Source organism: Megalopta genalis, chromosome 1 (genome assembly GCF_051020955.1).
Source record: "Megalopta genalis isolate 19385.01 chromosome 1, iyMegGena1_principal, whole genome shotgun sequence".
NCBI classification, from domain to species: Eukaryota; Metazoa; Arthropoda; class Insecta; order Hymenoptera; family Halictidae; genus Megalopta; species Megalopta genalis.
Window position 1 is genome coordinate 37,770,811 of NC_135013.1, and position 17,559 is coordinate 37,788,369.

Sequence of the window (17,559 nt, forward strand, 5' to 3'; positions counted from 1 at the left end):
GACTTCGGAAGAAGTCTCGGACAGTCTCAGATAATCCGTATCGTCTCGCGAAGCGAAGAGGGTTCGCGGCGGCTCCGCGGTCTTCGACTTCCTGTTCGCAGCGAACGAACGATCCAAGCAGACCCGGGTGAAATAAAGACGATGTTCTGACACTGCTGCTCGCATACCTTACTCGCGTTCGCGACAGCGCCGCGTTTCCACGAAAAGTCAGGTGACCGTGACGACGTGGTCATTCGCAATGTTGCCATGTCTGCGGCGCGGCTGCGCGTCGTTGGATATAAGCAGCGTCAGCGTGAGGAAGAGCGGTTTCAACTGGCAGTGGCGTACCTAGCAAATTCCCGGCCCTTGCCCTTGGTAGCAAGCATTTGCAAGTGTTCGCACTGCTATTAAACCACGATGCATACGATTATTATTTTCTATAGGGATCCGCAGACTAGTTATAAACGTATTTCTTCTTTTAACACTACGCGCTCCGATGTCGCCGCTACGACGACACTAAATTGTTAATAATAAAAGGTAATCGTGTAAAACATGTAGATGAAAACGTAACTTATTTAATTTATTGATTCCTATAAAATTTCACGGCAATGCAATGATATTTATTTCAATTCAACTTTTGGCGTGTTATAATAAAAAAGTAAATATATGGTAAGTGGAATACAAGACAATAAAAAGATTTATTATTTTTTATTTATTTAAGGTAGAAAACAAATTACTATTTAATATTATAGATAAATTACTATTAAAGATCCGCAGTCTAGTTATATCGGTGGGTATATCAGACGAAGTTCCGGAGCGCAAAGGGTTAATGGTCTCGAAACATTAGAAACAGCGTGTAACACGATTCTTAATACTGAACGTACCGAGTTCTAAGAGCGAGTATCGTTTCATGAGAACGAATTTGTGCAGATTGCACGCCAGTTCTGTCATAATGTACGATTCAGAGATTTATCCGATTGTTTCCTGTGAAAGCGTCTTTATAATTAGAACAATTTGAACAGAAAAAAATGTAATATCGATCGGCACGGTGGGTGGGTGGGTGGGTGGATGGGTTTAATGTGAAATTCCTCTGACGTCTTCATCGCTTTATATTTCGCCAGAAGTGCATAAAATCCGCGTACTAACCGCATTCGAAAAAATGTTCCAAGCTAACGAGAAAACCACGCTGTTCGCAGCATTTATCGGAACCGTGCAAACTAATCGCGACAGTCATCGGACAAATAGGCGTGCGTCTGGCCGGCGATGACATCATTGTTTGCGCCTCTCGAATTGATAGCAAGGCTCATGATTTGCATGCGAATCATCGGGACACGGGTTCTCGATACATCTGTCGGCGATAGTCGAGCGTTGTTTCGTCTCTTTCTTGCCGATCTCATTAAGGGAGCCGGGGACTTCGTTATCGGACTGTACCGCGGTTCTAGCATGTCGTTCCAATTAAACGGTCACTTTCCCTGCGAAACGGTAACGCGTGTCCATTAGCAGGCGTACCGGGCGCGAGGCATCGAACGAAATTTACAGTTCGACACGGGGACCAGGCGCTATCGGGAGGCGCGCACAAGCGCCGATACGCGACCATGAAAATATCTTATCGGTAGCCGGGACGCGGACGCGGCCGGCGGTTTATAGCGAACTTAAACACGGAATTCTAGGAAATTGTATACGTCGCCAGTCATAACAAAGGCACCGGTCTTATTGCGCTCGCGGAGGGTGAGCAGCACCTTCAAGGATGCATGCGCCAGACGGAGAGTAAACGACACGCGGATTTATGGCACCTGGCTACGGAGTGTCTTTCGAACGGTGTAAAGTGTCGAAGACACTCCGGTTTCGTCTCTGTCTGTCCTCGAACGGCTCGATAAAACGGCCACTGTATTCCCTTCGCAACTCTCAGAAGTTCGCTAATTCCTTTGTACGAAACATTTCGTCTTGTTCTTCTGATTGTAACGACACCGAACACGATATAATTATCGTTGCAATTAGCTGCGCGACGAGCGAATTAAGTGTCGGCCGCGAAAGATCTTAAAAACCGAAAATCAAACTTTCTTATTTTTCGTCGTTCGCGAATCGAACTTTTACCGTCGCATTCGTCCTGTTTTTTTCGTTCTGATTAAAATGGCACCAAACGCGACGCAGATTAAATTACCTGTGTAATTAGTTCGAGGTCGGAAACTTTTATCTCTTGTTACCAAAGTAAAAATGATCGTTGTCGTAAACGGCAACAAACGCGATACAATTAAATGACTTGCGCAATAAATTGAAGTCTGAAACTTTCCTCGCTTCTTGCTTCAAGTAAAAATGATCGTAGTCTTATCGTGTTCCGTGTCAGTTTAATCAGAAAAAAAACGGGTCGTACACGATGGTAAAAGTTCGATTTATAAAAGATCAAAAATAAGAAAGTTTAATTTCTGGTTTGACACTGAACCCTACCGAGCATTAAAAGTTACTGACGCGTGTCAATCTATAAGGATGACAAGACCGATTTTATTTAGAGACTTCGCGGATTTTATTGCAACGTATGCTTGAATTAAGAAGTCTATCATGTAATATGAAGGGTCTTCGAAAAGTCTCAATCTTAAAATAAAACATGTGAAACCGGTCAAAATGACTGTCATTCGACCGGTTTAGTGTTGAAGGTCTTGCACGAGTCCTTTAATCCTGGACTTGGAAAAATGGCAAATAAAAAAAATAATAATACCCAGAACAAAAATTACGCTACTGTGACTCTCAATTAAAAGCTAATGCACTTATTGACAGCTAAGTGACACCATTTAACATTTCGCTAAAAAATAAGGAGACGCCAATCATAAAACAAATGGCTGGTGTGTGTCAAACACCCCACGCGACCGTTCCAGGGTTAACGTTTGCCTTGAATTTAACGCGTCCTTCGATCTAATTCATATTAATGAAAATTTTTTATATATACTGTATTGTTAGTATGTGCACAGCCATGTACATGCTGTAGTGGTTTCTACAGTATAATAAAATAAAAAGAAAAGAATTCTAATCCATCTCTACGTTCGGAACACCAAAATCGAAGATAGTACCTCTGCCATAACTGTCACTCGACAGACCCAAAAATAGAGCAGTTACGGAGAGGACACTGTACCGTGTCCGTGTCCTTCGGATCCATTATCCGCGACACGCGTCCCTTAATCTCGACATCAGGATTATCTTGTCCGATAGCGCGGTGCCATCAATAATTGCCAGTCGTCGTGCACTTTTAGCGCGGCGTCTCGGGCCGTGCGGAAAATTGCATCGCAAATGTTAGTTAACACTTCAGCTATTAAAAGCCCGCCGATAAGCTTTCGCGGCTCTTCCATCGAATCATACGCAGTGGCGAGAAATGGTCGTCGCACTGCGTCTCCGCGGTGGACGCATCCCGGAGATGCGTTCAGCCGCATCCGCGTCGAGATATCGAGTTTGCGATCGGTCGCGTGACTGATAACCGTCTATCGTTTTGTCCTTCGCACGCGAAACGATGACTGTGCGAGCCCGTCTCCGCTCGTGTTTTTTTCCGGATCGTCCTCGTGTTTTCTACGTGACGGCCGAGAGAGGCAACGAATCGTCGTATCTCCGTTGGCCGTAAGTTCGCGATTCCCCTGCGCGCGGAACTTATTCGCTTGTTTACAAGTTTCGCCGAACAGCGGCGGCGTTACTATCTGAACGAACGCGCGCCAGATCGCCCGATAATTAACCGATTGTCAACGGATCCCCTTATCTACCGAATTTCGTAAACACCGCGGACTTATCTCGCGACATGAGTTATGCGCGTGCAATCTAGGGGGTTCCAGCGACACTCGGGCTATTTCTGCAGTTCGTGCCGCATGTGCCGATCACGATACAATGAAATCGAGCAAGTATAGGTGCAACGAAAAATACGAATATACAGGGTCTGATTTTGATACCGGTGTCGCGCTTGTTAAATGCTGTACAAAAATCGATGTAATGTCGAAATGCATGTATATCGAAATCGTTACAACACTGAAACTGTTAAATTACATACTGGAATTGTTAGAATACTAAGGTGTTACAATACTGAAATCGTGACAATACCAAAATTATGTTAGTATATACATATACTATACTATACACATATTATACATATATACTACACTATATACATAAATAATCGTGGCAGACATTTACCTATTCACTGCCAACTACGAGATATCTCGTAATAGACGCCCACCACAACGTTTGAGTGTTAAAGGTTCATCACTAACTAAAAAAAATTGATTTATTTATTATTTTTTACTTATTATTATTCTTTACTTATTATTATTTTTTACTTATTTTTTACTTATTATTATTCTTTACTTATTATTTTTTACTTATTTTTTACTTATTATTACTTTTTCCTTATTTTTTACATATTATTCCTTGCTTATCATTCCTTTAAAAAAAAGAAAGGTTTGCGTCTAGGACAGATATCTTCAAAAGAGATTTGCCAGTCATTGTATTAATAGGATAATAGATTTTAAGTAACACGTTTTCGTAAGCCTCGTTAATACTGCTCCCTCCAACGTCTCCAAAAAATTCAAACAATCCACTCCACTTTGATAAAAATTTACTGCGTTTTAGAGGGTGTTCACGGCCACGTGTTAACAGGATATTCTCTCCCTCTATCTCGACATTATATAATTTTATCGCGCGACAGTCGCGTTCGATAAGCTCGACGCGGCAGCGAAACGCAGGCAGAGGTGCGGAAAATAGGAACGCGTCTCGATCGCGGGTTAGATCGGGCGCACGAGCCGCGGGTAGGTGCAAAAGAGTAGCGAGACCCGTGTCGGTGAGAGCGCAGGTGCGCTTACATGCACGGCGTCGTGGGATTCAATGAGGTAAGGGAGCGTGCCCGCGCGGCGAGAGGGCAACGGCACTTGCTGCTATAGGACGTCGTAGGAGTCGGTGACAACGAGTGCACCGTGCACTTGCACACGGCGTCGAGGCTCGTCTGCGAGCCCGCGAACGCTGCAGCTCGCTGCATCCCGTTGCATCCGAAAGAGTGCCGGTGGTCGCGTTCGTGGACCCCATGGGAGTTTCGTGGCTGCCAGACGGCCATTCCGATTTTTAGATAAATAATTGCGGCGATTCGACAATAAGTTTGCGAACAAGCTCGAAGCAAAATTGTATGAAACTAGCGCAGGGATTAACCAGTTTGCTGTATTTTACGAGTGTACACGTTATAACACAAAATGCCTGCCATTTTTCAGACGCACTCCATATTGTAACACAGAAATTGTAATAATACATTGTAATATAATAAATATGATAGTATGATAATATATTATATTATATATAATATAATAATATAATAATGTAATAATGTAATAATGTAATAATGTAATAATGTAATAATATAATAATATAATAATGTAATAATGTAATAAAAAAAATAATACATTGTAAATACCGGCATTTGGAATATTGAGTACCATAGCTTTAAAATATTATAACGGTATTATTTACATATACATACAGTGCTTTAAAAAAAAAAAAAAAATGCGAAGCAAATTTTAAATATATCTTAAAATCTTCATTAAATCTTTTTCAAAAATCGTAACAGAAACTCGAATAGTCTTCTGCATTTTACTTGCTTAGTTTTGCGGTCATTTTTACCCAGTGGCATCTTCCGTCGAGTTATGCAGAATATATACTTTGATATTCTTTATTAAATTTTATATTTTATAAAACTGTTACATTCACACAAAATATGAAGAAAATCAAACTTATACAGTATACATAATTACAGTAATTTACACACTTTTCAAGGAGACTGCCAATTGGTTAAAACCAACTAATGTGTGCTGCTTCATAAGAATGATGATTTAATTTATTTGGACATTTCGTCACTTTTATTATAAAATAATACTTAAATTAACTCTTCATCGCTGACGCCATGTATGGAAATCTACTTGTGTCCAAAATAATTTATTGCGATTATGGTATATAATAATAAATAATATATAATTTTTGATTATTGTATTTATTTGATAGTAAGGTCATGTTAATATTTTACTATCGTATTTATATGATAATAAGGTTATGTTAATTTTTTATTATTCTATTTATATGATAATAAGGTTAATTTTGTATTATTGTATTTACATGATAATAAGGTTGTGTTAATTTTATAAAATCAATGTCATAATGTTAATGTCATTCAGATTGTAATGTTAGTTTCGCATCGATGAATGAAAAATACAGATTAAAGCATTTCGTACGTCAATCATTTCCTGCGAAAAAGACGTCATAATCTTCGAACAACTTTGAACGTATTACTATGAAAGTTTGTCTGGGAGGGGAGGGGGGGGGTATAATTTGCAGACAATCGTTGTGGTTTTCGGTTAAATATTGCCGCGTTTCGACGATAAATTTGCAGGCGAACTCGAAACAGAATTGAACGAATACAATCGGCGCAATGATGTATGATTCTTTTCCCTTGGAAAGATGCGATTGCCCGAAGAAATGTCGAGTCCGCGTGAAGATGCTCTGTCCACTCGCTAAGTAACTATAAAAGTCTCTCGGACATCATTCTACGGGAAGACCACAGAGCGCGACAACATCAAACAAACGTTATCCGCAAGAAACGTTTGTCGGCGCGCGATACCGGGTTTCATCAGGTTGTCTGTTACACGTAATCTTACGTTTTAAAACCGTCTGAAGCGTGAGATTAAATCGCCGTAATCCGAGGAGGGAAAGAACGCTGTTTTTCTTTGATTTTTATCAGGTTTACGCAATCGGCGCCCGATAAAAGTCCGCGCTCCGGCCGCCACGACGGTGCGTTATCCAACAATAACGACTCCGGCAGCGATTCTTTTCGTCCGTATTATCTCGAGCGGGGGATTCGAATGTGTGTAGTTGCACAGCAGGAAGTCGTCGGGCGCGTAGATTAAATCGGCGAAAAGAAAGCGAGGCTTGCGTGGATGGAAATGATAAAAATAAGCGGACAAGCCATTAGCGTCGCAGCGCGCTAATCAGCGGAGGACGTCGCGCCGTTGCGATGGATGCACTCGTGGAATTTGCGCGCGTCCCCGCGGCTGCAACTGCGTTCTACGATTTGCTTTATTAGTTCCTACCGGTAGATTCAATCTACAGAACGAACGGTTTAGAGAATAAATATTTTACGAACATCGATTTTTTTTCACTGGCAACGCGTTCGAAGCGCGCATAGTTAAGTTATTAACGCTCACCTAGGATAGGTCCCGTTTTTGCATCTACTTCTCTTTTTGCTAGCTTAGACTAGAGTTTCTTTACCATCTCATACTGTATCATTCTTGGTCGTTTCCTGTATCATACTCTTGTATGTTTATAACTAGGCAGCGGATTTTATATGTTTAAGGCGAAATTAAGTAGTTCAAATTCAAAATAGTATGGAGATTTTAAAAATTGAGAAATGTCGATCTATTATTTTTAAACTGTTAAGGTTTTTGAACAAAGAACAAACTTGCTATTTAATCTATATTTCGATTCTTATTTTACCGAAAAAATCCGCAGTCTATTTATAGCTGTGTATATAAAATATTATGTCCGTTAAGTACTAAGTAAATAAATAAATTTGTGAATCAATATATATATATATATATATATTTGTGAGCCAATACAATGAAATCTTCACCATATTTTTACCGTAATTTTCAAAGCATTTTTAAGTGCAAATATTATTATTATTTATTATTTATTATATTATTATTTTAAGTGCACCAATATTATCTAACTATCGATATTATGGCAGCAAGTGCCGAAACTTCTATGCAGTATCATAATTGCTATAATACCGAAGTCAGAGTAATTACCGGCTTGTTTACGGTAACTAGATCGCGGATTTGATGCGTTTATGATAAATAAATTAAACAATTATGATTCGTTTCCGATCGTATCGGTTTTTTGACTCACCGAATAAAGTATGTGCGTGTATCGGGCATGTTCGAAGAGCTGCGTTCTCTGAACGAGAAGGATCGACGAACTCGTTCTAGAAATCGTTTGACCATTGTTTCGCATACGTCGAGCGTTTCTCCAGCTTCGTTCGCATTCCGCGACACTAATTTCTCAAGCGATTTCGCGCATTACGACCCGAATCTCGCCGGGTTTCATCACCGATTGTCGTTATCGTATTGGCAAGGCGGTGTTTCGCAAGCGATTCGCCGATATTCACACGGTTCTCGGTTCGCCGTCAAGGTGGACCAGCTGTTTATTTGTATACAAATCGTTTCTTTCGAACGTGGCGGATCGAACGATTGCCGCGCAGCGAAGTATACGTAATATATCTATAAGTACATCCATCTATAATTATACCCATCTATAAGTATATAATATAACCAACTTGGCTGTAAGTATATAAATTGGAACATAAAATTTAATTAGCACTTCGTCGAACTTAATAGCTTCCCCGATGGAACAAGGCAAATTTTGTTTCTAATATGTCCTTCGACTGCTTGAATGAACTGTATTGAATTTCCTTGCGGACTACAAGTGCGCCTTCAGTTACTTATATGCCTAGACTTTCATAACAGATGAATTAAACATTGTTTCGATTTAGAAAGATTGAATAGCATTCGTATTTAATACGAACAGTTGACGACTTGTTGTAAATAATCTCTGTTGCTACTGTAACAGAGATTGTGTTTCCTTAAACGAAATTACGACGCTATTGAAAATGTCAAACGACATTCGAATAGTGTTATACAATAGCGGCTTCTTCCTGTTAAAACTATGCCGTCCGCAGATCTTAGATATGATTCTTTTGTTTGACGCCGGCGTAATAGGCTTGGAAATTTTAGATTTAAAAAAAAATTTCGAAGATGGCGGTAATATGAATTCCTAAAATTAAGATAAGTCATCCAAGAATTTTCGTACTTAATTCTTAGCTAAATAAGCACAATGCTATAGTTAGTTTGCTGCCTTTTAACACCCAAGAAATATGGTTCAAATGTTATTTCAGTGTTTTAAAATGGCACCAAAGTGGTACCACCGGCATACAACAGATAGTTTTTGCATGGCACCAGCGTGGTGCCACCGGACGGCATAGTGATAATATACAATTTTTGCAATATTCTGATATCCAAACGTTCTATTATCTAATTACCGTATTATTTAGATACATTATCACTTAGCGGAGAACTTGAGTGAAATGTTCCAATAACAGAATGTTTTGTTACCATGATATTGCAAAAATGAACGGTCAGATAAAAGAGTCTCTATCGCACTTCGAAAATTACGTTTCGGCCAACTATTCGAGAAAGAGGGTGCCACTGTGGGAGGTCGCGGCACGTCGTCGCCAAGGTCCGCGATCGGCATTTCGACGCGTCGTGGTTTCTTTCGACAAAGAACGGACCGCTTTCTTGCGTAACGAGCGTAAAATATTAGCGAACCGGCGTTCCTCTTTCCCCGGACGACCGTAAACTAGCGGGAATATTATTTCGTAGGTAACAATATCCGAAGTCCCCCGGTTAAATTGTATCCGCGCGAAACTCGATTATGCAAATGGCGGCTGCGGCTCGGAACGAGAGGTGTGTCCGGCAACGGACAAAGGCTTGATCCGAGTTAAAAAGAAAAGGGCGGTCGCGTCTGGTTAACGGAAAATTTCTCCGGTCGAGCACACACGATCGGCGCGGTGCGGCGCGGCGCGACGCGGCGAGGCCGCATGGCAACGTCCCGTTTTCTTCTCTCGCCGGCCGAACGAGATCGTTCGAGAAACGAGAGAAACACGAGAAACGGCCGCGCGTAATCCAGCCTTTAAAGAAATTCAGGTCGGAGTTTCACGGGAAGGTGAGAGATAAGCGACCGGTGACCGTATGGTAACGGAATGAACGGGAGGAGGCGTTCGGTGAAAGGCCTGCCGATGCCTCCGCGGGATTACGCTCGCGTGCATGTCGTTACCAGCACGCCCGTGGACACCCATGCACGAGCATGCACCACCGTGTGCACCTTCCCGGACGATGCATCGCGATCAACAGCCGCGTTCTCGAACTTCGTGCCGATCGAGGCGCAACGGAACGGTGAACCGATGGGAAAAATCCTGTCCTGGGAATTCGCGAATTTTACCCACTTAGCGGCGCGTTTGTCGGGAAACGCGTTTCTCGTTTGCTCGAGCCGCCGACCATTCGCCGTTCGCGGGTCGAGGTACTTGCGAATCGATAACTAAAGTCGCATATGCTTTCGTTCGAATTTTCCGTATTTAATGCAGTCAGCGTCAAGCCTGTTTTCTCCCCCCTTCCGTTTAATCCGCGAATTTCGTTTTAATAATAATTATTAATGTTTTTTTTGTAATAAATAATACCTAGATATATGCTTTTGTGATCTTTAAATTATTTAAGATTTATTTACGTAGGAGAATGTAATTTTTTTGTTGTACATTGTCAGTCAACGGATTTTATTTAAATATTTTTAATTTAATTATTGATTCTTATTTGAATTTGTTAATAATTTAATTTATTTAAAAATTATAGAGCCACAAATGGGGTAAGATATCTAAATAAATTCAGTCTTGTAATTCTTATAAAACAATACACGTCAGACGTCTTTAAAGTTCGGCCCATTCTCGTATATTTATTATTTCCTTAAAAGATGAGATCTTCATGTTTAAATATTTATAATACTTATCAAGTTATATTATAGTCCTTTCTTAAATGTACATGTGTAGAAAAGCAAACAAATCTCTGAAATATTTGAATGCTTCAAATAAGAAGAAAGAAATGTATTCACATACCATAAGCACATTTCAATATTCGTCAACAAATAACAATGTTTCGCACGGATCATTTTCACCGACACGGTAGGTTTAGTGTAAATGGCCTCAGCACATGAAAAACAGTGTAACAAGATTCTCAAATTCCGCCGATGCCTCCATCGCTTCGTATTTCGCCTATCAAATTTGCCATAAACGCATAAAATCCCCGGTCTAATAATAGCATTTACAAAAATGCGCGTAGCCAACGAGAGAACCGCTTTTTACTCGCGGCATTTATCGGAGCCTTGCAACGTAATCGCGAACAATTATCGACCGTTGTATCCCGTCTGTACACCGGCTAGATTCAATAACATAAACGGCACTGATCCGAAGCCGACATTGGAAAAAACACGATTGCCTAATGAGTATCGGTGCGGCATATAATATTCGCCACGTCGTCGCCGCCAGTGAGCCTCAAAGGAATAATTGATGACCGGAGCGTGGACACGACGAAGGTTCCGATTCAAAATTCATTAGTCCTTATGCCGTTTCTCTATGTAATTGTCAGCTGAAAATATAGCTGGTACTATACAGGCAGTCCTTGGCCGGCGAAGGAAGACGCAACGCCGGATGATTCATTATTGAACGGTATCAAAACGGTAGTTCCATCGCGCGAGAACGCGAAACAGTTAAAGCCGATCGATTTCGGCGAGTTTGTAATCTGAACGCATTTGGCAAGCGTAAGAAAGATTGAGAACGCGCGCGGGCGATGGCTCAGGTGAACATCGATCGCTAACGTGGAAATTCCGGCGGATCTGGTAATTTGATATTTCCTCGAATCCCGAATTCGCACGATCGATTATGTTTGCTCGTTCGTTCCTCGACCACCCCGATTTCCAAATTGTAAATTTAAGATGCAAACAAAATGCAAAGAACAGAAACTAATAAAATTCAATTAAATTAATAAGATTCGATAAGACTGAATTACACACACGCACATACACGCACACAAAGAAACAAAACTAACAGTAACTTTTAAATACCCAAAAATCTCGCAGTCTTAATGAACTAATAACTGTTTCATTGAGGACCGATATACATATAAGTTATTTTGCGAAGCCGTCGAATCTAGTAGTTCTGGTCAGGTATCGTTAACGCAATTCCCGTGTGTTTTAGAAGTTCGGAGGATCATGGACCGAGCGGGGGTAGTGGGGGAGGAGTCAGCGGAGTCGGAGGAGGCGGCGGTGTCGGTTCCGGCATCGTCAGCGGCGGCGTTGGCAGCGGAGGAGGCGGTAGCAGCAGCGGCGGTGTCGGAGGCGGCGGCAGCGGAGGTTCCGTCGTCGGAGGCAGCACAGTCGGAAGCGGAATCGGAATCGCAATTGGAATCGGCGGCGGCGGCTGCAGCAGCGGTGGCGGCGGCGGCGGCGTCAGCGGCGGTGGTGGCGGTAATGGCAACATTAACGACAGAGAGAGGGACAGAGAGCGGGAGAGGGAGAGGGACAGAGATCGAGACAGAGACCGAGAGAGGGATCGGGACCGGGACCGTGACAGAGACAGGGAGAGAGAGAGGGACCGGGAGAGGGAGAGGGAAAGGGAGAGGGACCGTGAGAGGGAACGAGAGCGAGACCGTGACCGAGAGAGAGGAGGCGAGGGCTTCGAGTCACGCGGCTCGCACGGCAGTTTCTACACCAGCGAGAGAAGTAGCCGAGGGGTCGGATCCGGGGGTGGTGTCGGTGGTGTCGGCGGCGGCGGCGGCGGCGTCGTCGTTGGCGGCCATCCGGCGGATCCTTCTGCCGGTGATCCTGGCGGCTACATACCCCGCGGCCGTCCACCTCCTGCCAGCTCTTACCACGTGACATCGACCAGGGCGAGGGATCGGCTTTACTCGAGAACCGGCCCGTATGCCTCCGGGCCGCCGCCCCCGCCCCACTTAGATCGTCATCGCGGTGGCCTGCCGCCGTCCTCCTGGTCGGCGTACGAGTCGACGACCTCGAGATACGGGAACGCACCGCCGCCACCCTCGCCTGCCAACAACGACGCCTACCAGGACGAGCAAGGTAATTGCCCTTATACGTGCCATGCTGTGCTGAGCCGCGCTGCGCTGCGCTCTGCAGAGCTCCTTCTCCTATAGCACCACCAGCTTCAACTCCGCTCCTCTCTTCCTCAAGCTTTTCGCTTCCAGCGAGACCACGCTTTTCCTCCCCGTACCTTCGCGTCTGCGTCCGCGTCCACGTCCGCGTCTGCGTTCGCGTCTGCGTTCGCGTCTGCGTCCAAGTAGCCGTGTGTTGTTTCCGCAGGTGGACACACACATGTATCTCCATCTACGTGGCTCCACCATGTACGTGTGTCCACGCGTCTGCTCCTTTCAGATATAGCTTGCTCGCCTTCTCATTCTCTCTCTCACTCTTTAGAAACAGAGAGAGAGAGAGAGAGAGAGAGAGAGAGAGAGAGAGAGAGAGAGAGAGAGATCAGATTCGTGTGCGCGACTCCACTCTATGACTCGTTCAGCGGGGACACGCGGCGGTCTCCCGTGTGTTGTCTGCCGCCTGCCCGCGGCCAACACGTGGTCATGATCGCGAAGGCTCTCCAACACGAGCCCCTCACGATTTATGATCGGTTAGATAAGCGCGTCCCGAATCTCGAGTTTTGCAGTCGCGGCTCGCTTTTATCTTGTTTGCCGAAAAGCCGTTCTCCCTTTTATTCCTGGATCCGGACGCTTTTAGGCTCTGCGCGCGCCATCCATGCCACGTCATCGATCATAGATCCGACGTTACCGTTTCTTAACGCGTCGACTGCCGAACAATTGCTCCAAAACGACCATGAGCAGAGAACGATCTCTCACCACGATGCACGAACTGCAGTCGACGCGTTAATGCGCGCTTCGGTCTCTTTTCTCCTGCATGCGAGACTCTTAAGCTTTTTCGCGATATAGCGCTGGAAAAAAACTGCAACTGCGACGCCGGTTGATGGACAAGTTGGCACGTTGTGTAACAATGAAGTCAACGTGTTTACTGAACGGCGACGCAGTGGTCGGATTGCTCGAAAACGTGGACAACTTGCAAAAAACGGTTCAACTTCTTTGGAAATCTATGAAATTGTTGTTTCCTTAACAACTATATAATACAACGCTAGGGGAAACACTGTGATAGTCGTCAAGAGCTCCTTTAACAAGATTCATGATTTCATTTTGCCCGTTTTTGTCCATTTTTAAGACATTCGAGCTTAAAGTGTCAGCAACGTTAAAGCCATACATTTCGCATTTTCGATAACGTACGCGAGTTTACCAGCCTCGATAACATAAGAGTGTCGATTCTCATAAAAAATTGTACCAATTTTTGAATTGTGATCATCTTTTTGAGAAAAGGGTGACACTGTGCACAGTGTTTGGGACGGTTTTGTCCACGTTTTCGGGGAACCGATCCGATCGTAGATGCTATAGAATAAGCGACTAGCCACCAATGGAGGCGGACTTTATTAACGTTGATAAACTGTGTGCGTGTGTAGATTACATTCGTCGTGTTGTTCCACTAGGCGGCGGTGGAGGCGGCGGCGGCAGCAGCGGCAGCGGTGCGCTACGACAGCACAAAAAACAGCGCAGAAAATCGCGAAGCGGAAGCAGCTCGCCGAGCGGCAGTAGCCGTTCCGGCAGTAGCAGCAGCAGCCGCAGCGGTAGTTCCGCCGGCAGCACTTCCGGGGGCAGTACGTCGCCGGGCAGTTCGCCGCACCGCACCGGAAATGCCGCTGTCACCGAGGACCGCAGGCCGCTCGCGATCTGCGTGCGTAACCTGCCGGCACGCAGCAGCGACACTTCTCTCAAAGACGGCCTCTTCCACGAATACAAGAAACACGGGAAAGTGACCTGGGTGAAGGTCGTGGGGGCGGCCGGTGACCGGTACGCCCTGGTCTGCTTCAAGAAACCCGAGGACGTCGAGAAGGCCCTGGAGGTCTCCCACGACAAACTATTTTTCGGCTGTAAGATCGAGGTCGCCCCCTACCAGGGTTACGATGTCGAAGATAACGAGTTCCGGCCGTACGAGGCCGAGCTCGACGAGTACCATCCGAAGGCGACGCGTACCCTCTTCATCGGCAACCTCGAGAAGGACGTCACCGCATCCGAGCTTAGGAAGCATTTCGAGCCTTTCGGCGAGATAATAGTAAGTTCATCGTTTTCGTAGGATGTAATGGGTACCATTCGGAACCGGGACCAGAGAGTTCTTCTTTCTATGGCCTCGGTAGGTCGTTCGCAAAATTACCAAAAGATTATACTCGCTTAAAACTAGAACTACCAAATCAGTCAAAATGACTGGTCTCTGATCTTTTCTTTTACAGTTCCTGATGCTATAAAAATCTTTTTGTCAGAAATTTTTATATGAACTTCTTCATTCAAGCGTATATTATAATAAAAATCGTACCAAGTTGTACCAGTTATGTTTAGGGCATGGTAGTTCTAGCGTTAAAGAGCAACTTAAACGCATTAAGTGCCGAATATCAACCCCGCAAATTCCCACAATTAACTAGGTTTACAGAAAAACTGCTAGTAGATAAAGCGTTGATGAAACCGAAACTTGAAAGTTAAAATTTACCGTAGAAAATATTAGTTTAACTTGTTCGTATTTCAAAAATCGTAACAGTCAGTTTGTTCAATATATTACAACAAAAATGAATTTGAAAGCCTAGTTAGAAATCGGTATCACTTACGCGACCGTCGCGGCACTCAACGTGTTAAAAGCTTGCATCAATTTTTGTCGATCTTTGATCGCCAGAACCGATGACCAACCGATTTCGAATCTGCATTAAACATCTTTTGCCCCTCATCGTAAAGCCGATATTAATATTCGGACCTGGCGCGTGCGATGTTAAAAAAGCTCATTCTAATGACTATGTTAATCCTCCCTCGAATGGCGTACACGTGATATTTACAATTAAGATCCGGCGATGTTGATTAATATCGCTAAGAAACGAATTTATGTCGGAAGTGGAAGATAAAATTAGATAGACTTCTTTCCTGCTCTATCTATATTCGATGAGGATCGACAGTGTCATCCTGGCAGCGACAGGAAGGTAAACATAAATTTTCGATGTTACAGGAAATAGATGTTAAAAAACAGGGCGCGGTAACAAGCTATGCCTTCTGCCAATACTCCGACATTGGCAGCGTCGTCAAAGCCATGCGATCGATGGACGGCGAACACCTGGGCGCTAATCGAATAAAACTCGGATTCGGGAAGTCCATGCCCACGTCCTGTGTTTGGGTTGATGGCATTGGAGGTAAATAATAAAATGGGTCATCTTTTGAATTCTTAGGAGAATATGAGAAATTCACGGTGTACTTTTTCTTCGCAGATTGTATGTCGGAAAAGTACCTGAACATGCAGTTCCATCAGTTCGGACTGATTTCACAGGTCGTAGTAGACCGAGAGCGAGGACACGCTTTGGTCTTCTTCGAGCAGATTAGTTGCGCGCAAGCTGCTGTGAAGGAGATGAGGGGCGTAGCGCTTCGAGGACGACGACTTCAAGTTGACTTTGCTTCGAGGGAATGCCAGGAGACGTTCTACGAGCACCTGGAGCGCCAGGGTATTGCCGGAGAAAAACCATGGGACACGAGGCCATCGCCTGCTACCACCTTCGATGTTGCGTATGTATAATGGGCATCTTAGTAGAACAATCAACTAAGTTCAACATATTTTATTCGATAAATATGTTAGCCATCGAGCAATGAACGTGTTCAATCTCGTATATGCGCAAGTTGTCCCGTGGATATTCGACCAATTACTGCAGTTGCAATCAGGATGTTATTTTCCTAATTTGCATTGCATTTATAGATATACATTGGTGAACCTTGCATTGTATGTGAAAGCAATTTGGGAACTTCGAAACAGTTCTTGATAAATTAGACATATTACAATGGAAATATAATTGAATTACACGATGTTGAAGTAACCTTGAAGTGAAAGGAAGAAAACACTTCAGTCTACAAAGGATTGAAGCTTGTTGTAAAGGTCAGCAGCCTTGCAGAAATAAGTCGAGCGTTGCACGGGATGTTCTTCGCGTGCGCTTACCCGGCACCCACGAATGAGAACGTGAAATATAGTACAACCGTTATTTGAAGGATTCCTTCCAGGCGGGAGCGCAGCAGTTTCGACTCCGGGGTGACGGTTACAAATTCGAGTAGCAGGTTTACCCGCTATGAGACACCCCCGAGATCGAGAACGGCAAGTTACTCCCGCACATCTGGAGGAGGCAGCACGCCGGGCGCGAGTCCAGCGCATCCGACCGCGATGACCCGCAGCAACAGGAGGTCTTATCAGGACACCTATTACGACGGGGACTACAGCGAGCCGGCACCGCGTAGGTTTCGCAGCTACGACGAGTTCAGTCAAGGCAGCGGGGCTAGTCACGACGACTATCAGAGTAGCGTGCTCGGTGACGGCAAGCTGAACGACGACGACTGTCCCCCACCGTCCCGACGCCATGCAGTTCAGAGCGTTGTGACCAGTGTGGAACCACCCGCGCCACCACCACCTTTGCTTCCACCCTCGGACATACGCCACCTTCAAAAGGAAAGGGTGCATCTGCTTGAGCAGCTCGAGGAATGCCACAGTAGCGGCGATGAGGTCGGCTTTGCCCCGAAGAAGCGAGCAAAACTTGACGGAGCGTCGACGACGATACTGTGTGAGGACGACGAACCCGAGATCGCGTCGTTGCTCGTCACCTCGCACTCGAGTAGAAAAGGCATGGACATTCGCCGTGTCAGTGACAGCAAGGTCGTCGTGCATCATGGCACGAGGAGAGGCAGCTGCGAGGGCAGAGGGCCGGGACCTTGCAAACGACGACGCGACGTCACTAGCAGGTGGGTAGAGTTATTGGTTGCACAGAGTTCTCAAGTCTCGAGGAAC

General features: G+C 44.5%; 1 protein-coding gene across 6 annotated transcripts in view; it reads left to right on the top strand.

Annotated features, from left to right (window-relative positions):
- LOC117218712 (uncharacterized) overlaps positions 1 to 17,559 on the top strand; it is a 151,947-nt gene that overhangs the window by 121,171 nt on the left and 13,217 nt on the right. For 3 of the 6 annotated variants that reach the window (XM_076527592.1, XM_076527607.1, XM_076527612.1), the window contains exons 3-7: positions 11,840 to 12,720; positions 14,168 to 14,817; positions 15,751 to 15,931; positions 16,007 to 16,298; positions 16,773 to 17,513. In XM_076527592.1, the coding sequence (XP_076383707.1) occupies positions 11,840 to 12,720; positions 14,168 to 14,817; positions 15,751 to 15,931; positions 16,007 to 16,298; positions 16,773 to 17,513 (2,745 nt within the window). The remainder of the gene's footprint in view (positions 1 to 11,839; positions 12,721 to 14,167; positions 14,818 to 15,750; positions 15,932 to 16,006; positions 16,299 to 16,772; positions 17,514 to 17,559) is intronic. The other 3 variants (XM_076527599.1, XM_076527603.1, XM_076527596.1) reach the window with 3 other exon arrangements.